The sequence below is a fragment of the Pimephales promelas genome, chromosome 11 (assembly GCF_988280905.1).
Source record: "Pimephales promelas chromosome 11, fPimPro1.hap1.1, whole genome shotgun sequence".
Taxonomy (NCBI): Eukaryota; Metazoa; Chordata; class Actinopteri; order Cypriniformes; family Leuciscidae; genus Pimephales; species Pimephales promelas.
In genome coordinates this window covers 30,133,261-30,140,120 of record NC_142779.1, presented here as the reverse complement: position 1 = coordinate 30,140,120, position 6,860 = coordinate 30,133,261, and the positions used below count along the sequence as shown (strand labels likewise).

The window sequence follows — 6,860 nt, the reverse complement described above, 5'->3', positions numbered from 1 at the left end:
TAATAGTATGTGGAAAAGGAGGGAAATTTTGCTTTTATCTGATTCATTTGTGTTTTTATGCATGCTATTGGGTACTATTACCTTTTCTGGACACCGTGCTGACTGGTAAGAGTCCAGGATCGGGGGAAGAGAGCTAAAACGATGAACATCTTCAGTTTTCATGGTCATAATCAGACCAGTTGGCTATTAAGTTGTGAATTGGTCTATTAACACACAACATGGACAAAATACTTAAGTTAGAGAAATTAAATATTTGATGTGCTGTAAGTTTTCTGTAAAAAGTACACTTAAATGAGTAGCAATTAATTTGTAAAAATACAAATATTCAAATTTGGCTCTAAGTTGATATGAAGTCAAGATGCACTAGAATTATAAAATGAACATTAGAATAATTTTGCATGGTCAACCACCTAAATTCATTATTTTGATGCCACAAGGAATCAGATTACTTGCATTTCTGAATTACAGCAGCAGTGGGATTCCCAATAATTTAGTTACAATCACATAGAAAACATTAACTTTAAATCTAGAAATAATTAAGAAAAAACTTTCCAGTTTAGCTTTCTCTGAAGCCTTTGATTTTAGGCCTACTAACAATCAACTAGTAGTTTCTAGCGACTCAAATGTTTGAAGAATAACCCAAAAAACTGGATAAACAGCTTATCTAACAACCTAACAAAGTCTGTTACTGTTATCGTTATTATATATTTGAAAAGCAATTTTCTGAATGACTAAGTATTTTTCTCTGCAGCATCAAACGTCTCCACAGTAAGAGCTGAAAGTGAAGAGTGGAGATTTTCAGGTCTGATCTGTGTTTAAGGGGTCGTTGCCATAGTGCAAGCTTACACAACTTCAGTCCCATTGATACTTTAAAGCCCATTCATTTCACTTTGTTCATTGTAGCCCTGTTGTGCTCGTTTTACCCAATAAGTTAGTAATATTTATAAGAAACCCCCCTGTAAAGTCTGTAGTGAAAGACTACACCTACCTACAAAAATGTATTCTAGCTATAAGATAGGCCTACCAATATGATTGATTATATATATATATATATATATATATATACACACATATATATCAACTTTCTCAAAAGCAGCAGCGCTTTCTACACTTTTAGCTATACACACACACAGTTCACATTTGATCATTTAAATAGGCTAATAAAAAAAACATGTCTTTTTGATTTTATTATCAGAAGCCTTAAAAATTACTTGGAACAACACAGCATATAAACACCACATTGCAAAATAAATACTGTACACGGCTGGTTCGTCAATCAAACAGTCCTTCAGTTCATATTACACACTTTTTTAACAAGTGTCAGATATTAAGTGTCTATTAAGTCTCTCAGTCAGTGTCGTCTTCGACAGCTATTGTTTTCTGGCACAAAGGAAGGACCGTGGCCTCTGGATGCATTTCACGGGTCGTCAATCGCTTCAATATACTTCCAGTTTGAAACACACATCTGTCGTTCAGCCCATCAAAGTGAAAACAATAGTAATGTGCAAAAAACACTACAGTTTCCCAGTCATTGTGTAAAGGTAACCAGCAAAAAATTTCTCTGAGTGATGATCAGCAATACATCTCAATGCAGAAAACATTCAGACATTCCCGTCAGTCCATTAAGAAAGCTGAGTTTGTGTGCGAATATAGGACGCGTTCTTGCGTTCGTTGTTGCGTTATGTGGACGTTTTTACGCAAGCACGTTTAAATGGTGAGTCAAGTTGAAAAAAAATCAATTCCAGTAGGCTAAATTTAGGAGAGCGTTTATGAACCCGACTAGCTACATGTCCTGCGTGAATTGCAACGTTTATAGGCTATACGATGCCTTGTTGCATTACATCTTCTCTATTTTCAATGTTGGTCGATGTAAACAATGCGACGCATTTGATTCTTTTTTCGTGCCAAGTTTTAAGTTGTCCAGGCCCAGTCACGCGCCATATTGTGCGCCTTCCTCCGTTCGGTTTGCGTTGTTTGTTTTACACGTCAAACGGTCACTTATAGGCGGCGTGTCCAATTGATAATAGTTCAACTTATTAACAAACGCGTATCTTCAATACCACTGCGCTCTGCCCCGCTGTTTTTCAACGCAAGAACGCGTCCTGTGTGAATGACCCTCAGACAACATTATTTCTAAAAGCAAATTAGGTGGCTTTTGAGTTTGACACATAACTAGTGGACTGAAGTCTTCACAGTGGACCTTTCTTTTGTGTAGGCTAATTTTGGGGTCATCAACTTTTAAGATGAGGCAAAGATGACAGTTTATCAACTTTCCCAAAAGCAGCAGCGCTTTCCACGCCTTTGAGCCACTCTTTACATTTCCTCATGACAGTCTCGTCCACGTCTCCGTCCTCCTCCTCATACTCAACATCATCATATTTGTACTGATCATTGAGGAGAGAGATCTTCACAATGGTGCTTATGTCATTGGAAGCGTCCAGTTTGGCAACAGGTCCTGAGCTCTTATTATTAGAGCTGCCCTGAGCTCTCTTGGATGGGAAAACGCGCCGGTGTCTCAAGTCCGCGGACGCGCAGCACTTCTGTTGCTTGGCCATCATTTGCTTTTCCAGATTGCGCTTTTGGATGACCAGAATGGCTTCGGGGGTCAGGCTGAGGGAGAAGTGGATCTCTTGCTCGCCACCTTCTTTTGCTATAGAGGTCCTGGAGGCGTATTTATGGCTGGACTCTCCAGAACTGGAGCGTGGGACGCTTTCGCATGAGGTAGCCAAGGGTTTGGGGACGCTCAACCATGAATGTTTGCTGTCCGTGTCGGGATCTCGAGGGACTCTGCTCGGCTTACTTCGCGCCAGCTTTACATTGGCCGACGGCCACGATGTGGATATTTTCTCTTTCTCCGATCCCTTGTCGTCTCCTGTCCTTTGACTGTAAGTGGGTTGAGGAGGTGCGACATTGTCCCTGCTCTTCTTTCTCCTGAACAGCTCATTTCTTGGCGATGATATCCTTGAGTGCAGGTTTATCGGCGGAAAAGGCATTTTGAATGCTTTCGATGCGCAAAATAATGAAGAAATCTGTGCGTGAATGATGGGAGAAATACGTCCATTCGCCTCGGTCCACCGGATCTTTGGATATTAGACGCAGTAGTCCACTGTACTCCACATCTCACTTCGACTGACAAGGGGCGGGGCATCCGCGGGACTTATAGTGTCAGGCGGAAGGGGCGTGGTCACAACAAAAAGGTTAAAACAACAAAGCCATGCGCATGCAAGTGCCTGGATGAATGTATATTTTAAAGAAAGTGTATTGCATTATACAATACAAAAGCTTTGTAAACACTGATGTAGTTCATTCATCACATTAATATGATCATGTCACCTCAAAGGGATACAAAGGGAGAAAAAAATGATATCAATAGGCTACTCACCCTCAAGTTGTTCCAAATCTGTTTCCTTTCTTCTGTTGAGCACGAAATATGATATATTAAAGAATGCTGACAACCAAACAGTTGTCAAATACAAACAAATACTATGGAAGTCTATATGGTCAACTGTTTGATTGACGTTTTTGGGTGATGTATCCCTTTTAAGACACCCTTCGTCTTTTATATTGTTTTATTTAAACCTATACGATTTAACACGATTTTAGTGAAAAAAAAAAAAAAAACCAAACACTTACTAACCAATTTTACATCTTTAATGCAATGACAACGTAATGTAACAACTAATAAAATAATCAATATAACCTTGATTTAAAAAATAAAATTTTATTTAAAAAAATATGTTTTATTTAAATGTTTGCCAATTGAACTAAATCTTGAAAATGTCTTAAAAGTGTCCAAAGGGTTTCTTTTTTTATAGAACAAAAAAAGATTTGAAACAGTAACGTGTTGGAATTCAGCTAGCAGAGCTCTACAACGCAGAGCCAGCCAACGGTACTTTTTCGATATTTTGTCCTTGGTGACCTTGGCATAGAGGAGGTTAAAGACAAGCAGCCTCCATCGCTATTGATCCGTCGCCCTCCTTTCCAGCAATTGGTAATTTCACAGTGACATCTGTTCTGTCACCCAGCCACTGCGAAGTGTTTCAGCCAACAGTGAAATGAGGAATAAAATCAATAGGCTTATACTTACTGTTAAGATGCACAAAGACAGATGTTTAATTTCACAAACAACATCCATAGATTGCTTACAGAATGAAATCATAGAGATTACAGTGAAGAAAAACTTTTGGGAGGATTCTATAATGGCTGTGATTAAACACTGTTAGTTATGCGACTGATCCTTCAAAGCATGTACAGTCAAACCAAAAATGAATCATTCATTTTTTTTTTTTTTTAACTAGAAGGTGCAGGACACTATTGTTCATTTGTGTGATTGTGAGGATAGACAAAATAAAGTAAACTGTGACATATTATACCCATACAGTGGACTACCAGTAAAATGTATATATGAAGAGTTCAGATGCAAAAGCCTCTAAGTGCCATTTGAAATTTTCTTCTAGAATGATCATTTTTATCAAGCTTGTATATTTAAGTTCAGTGATTTCACTTAAATGGCAATGATAATTACCTATTAATTGTTATTTAAGTGAAATTACTGAACTTAAATATACAAGTTTGATAAAAATCATCATTAAAGAAGAAAATTTCAAGTGGCATTTAGAGGCTTTTGCATCTGAACTCTTCATATATTTGGGACCAAAAATGATCTAGGCAATTTGACCTGCCAATGTTTTAATTGCTAATGTGACCCTTATACACCACATACTGAAAAAAAATGAAGCATTGCTTGGTAATTGGTTGACCTAAATTGGTATTATCTAATTGTGTACTTAAATTTAACAGCTATTCAACGTAATTCATTTGTGAGAGTCTAACAGAAGAACGGCCAAAACAGTGAACAAACAACTGATTTGATAACGCTTGAGTTCATATTTCATTGCCATTTTCGAAACTATAGCAACTATGAGACATGTTCAAGGTGTCTGAATACATTTTGGTTCGACTGTAGCTTTGTTTGAAGAGCATCTGTGATCTAGAACGAAAAACAACCTTAATTTATTCCGTTTCACGCTTAATGGCATCAGTTGAGTTTCCAACCGGATGTGCTGAACGTTCCGAGAGCTGATTTCTTACATCAGACGTCCGTACGCTATCAGATGAACATATTCTCACTGAATATGAAAGTGTTCTGGCTGACTGCGTTTTGGAGAGTAAAGCATCTTTCTGGAGGATCCACCAACAGCTGTACCCAGTCTCTCACCACTTTAAGCAATCGATCAGCACGTGATCAGCATTGTGCATAGAAGAGTGCTGTGGAGGAGGGAAGCTCAAGAAAACAGAGCGCTCCCACGGTCGTCATGGAAACCGCATCCGTCTCCTTGCTTGTGCAGTCTAAAAACAGACCAGCCACTCTAGGTTATTAGGTCATGTTAAGAACATGTGACGCCTGGAGGTGTAATGAACAAACCTGTATCTGAGCATGCAAGCGACAATCATAAGGGTTTATTGAACGAAAAGCTATTGTTTTCTTTAGAGGTATCTCCTGGAATGCCATCAGCTCATCTCCTGAGATCCAGTGTGGGGTGACAGCTGTCTCTGTTGCCCTGGGCTCAGACAAGCATCATTATTCTGAACACATCAGTCAGAAGATTATAACATATGACACATTAACTCCCTGTTCAGCAGGCGAATCAATTCCAAAACATCCAACCAACAAAGCATGAGTATTGTATTGATTTATTTATTTATTTGGTGTGAATGTTGCATCATAAGAATAAGGTTTTTCTCTTGTTATTATATTTGGTAGAAAGGCATTTTTCTGTACAAAAGTGAGCAGTAGTAGATTTCATTCATAAACATCACACGTAATAAAGCACTTCACTTTGTTTTAACTGGCAGTGTATCATGTAATCATCCGCCACACACAAAATAAAAACAACAAAAGCTTTAGAAAAGAAAAAAGTAAGGCTTGGAAGAAATGCAAATATCACATATTCACTCTTAATATTACACAATATTTAAAAAAAAAAATATTAAGACAAAACATGATTTTTTTTTAAGGTCTTGGAGAATAATGTGGCAGGTTCTGAAATGAAAGAGAAAACACTCTTGCAAGGCAGGACCTGTCGTCAGAAGGAATACTGGACACTTCAGCTCAAACAGGAGGTGAAACACTTCATGACAGCATCCCTGTGATAACAAAAAGACATTTGTTTATGGCTGACGGCTCAACGGAGTATTAGATCTGGGTGGGGGCTCACAGCACAATCCACAGAAACAGATGGATAATGAAAATACTATGATGAAAATCATACTTAATCCTAAATAAACCGATAGCTTGCTGTTAATGTGGTTTATTACCTCAACATTCAATTTAATTCTTTGTTCTAAAAAAACAGCTTGTTTTTTTTTTTCCTTTGTTGTGACTGGGTGGAGCTCTTGCATATTTGATTATGTTTTGGTGGGAATAGATCGCATGAAAAGCAGCAGATCAGCCTCATTTCCAGGTACGGAAAACGGTTTATAAATGATGATTGTAATGCACTTTTTAGGGTATTCATTTTCCTAAAGATCATTTTATTAGAATTATTTTATTTTATTATTTTTTTTTTTTTGATAGACAAAACTAAAGCTTAAATGTTTCATTCAGGGAGTATGACTCTCTGATATTTTTATGTCTCAGATTTAAACTTCTATTACAAGAAGTTGGTAGATTCAATTAATTTCAAACCTAAAGGCTGGCCCACACTAAACGAATTTAAAGGAGTAGTTCACTTAAAAAAAAAAAAAAAAACTTTTGCCGATAATTTACTCACCCCCATGTCATCCAAGATGTCCATGTCTTTCTTTCTTCAGTCGAAAAGAAATTAAGGTTTTTAATGAAAACATTCCAGGATTTTTTC

General features: G+C 37.5%; 2 protein-coding genes across 3 annotated transcripts in view; both read right to left on the bottom strand.

The window, feature by feature from the left end:
• Window positions 1-1,168: 1,168 nt before the first annotated feature.
• Window positions 1,169-3,223, bottom strand: prr18 (proline rich 18). Its single transcript, XM_039652336.2, has one exon. The coding sequence runs from the start codon at window positions 2,991-2,993 to the stop codon at window positions 2,232-2,234; it is 762 nt and encodes a 253-aa protein (XP_039508270.2). The 5' UTR covers window positions 2,994-3,223; the 3' UTR covers window positions 1,169-2,231.
• Window positions 3,224-5,678: 2,455 nt separating this feature from the next.
• The window catches only part of sft2d1 (SFT2 domain containing 1), a 40,334-nt gene continuing 39,152 nt past the window's right edge, over window positions 5,679-6,860 (bottom strand). For both annotated transcript variants that reach the window (XM_039652308.2, XM_039652299.2), the window contains exon 8: window positions 5,679-6,147. In XM_039652308.2, coding sequence (XP_039508242.1) covers window positions 6,108-6,147 — 40 coding nt within the window. In that variant the 3' untranslated portion in view covers window positions 5,679-6,107. The remainder of the gene's footprint in view (window positions 6,148-6,860) is intronic.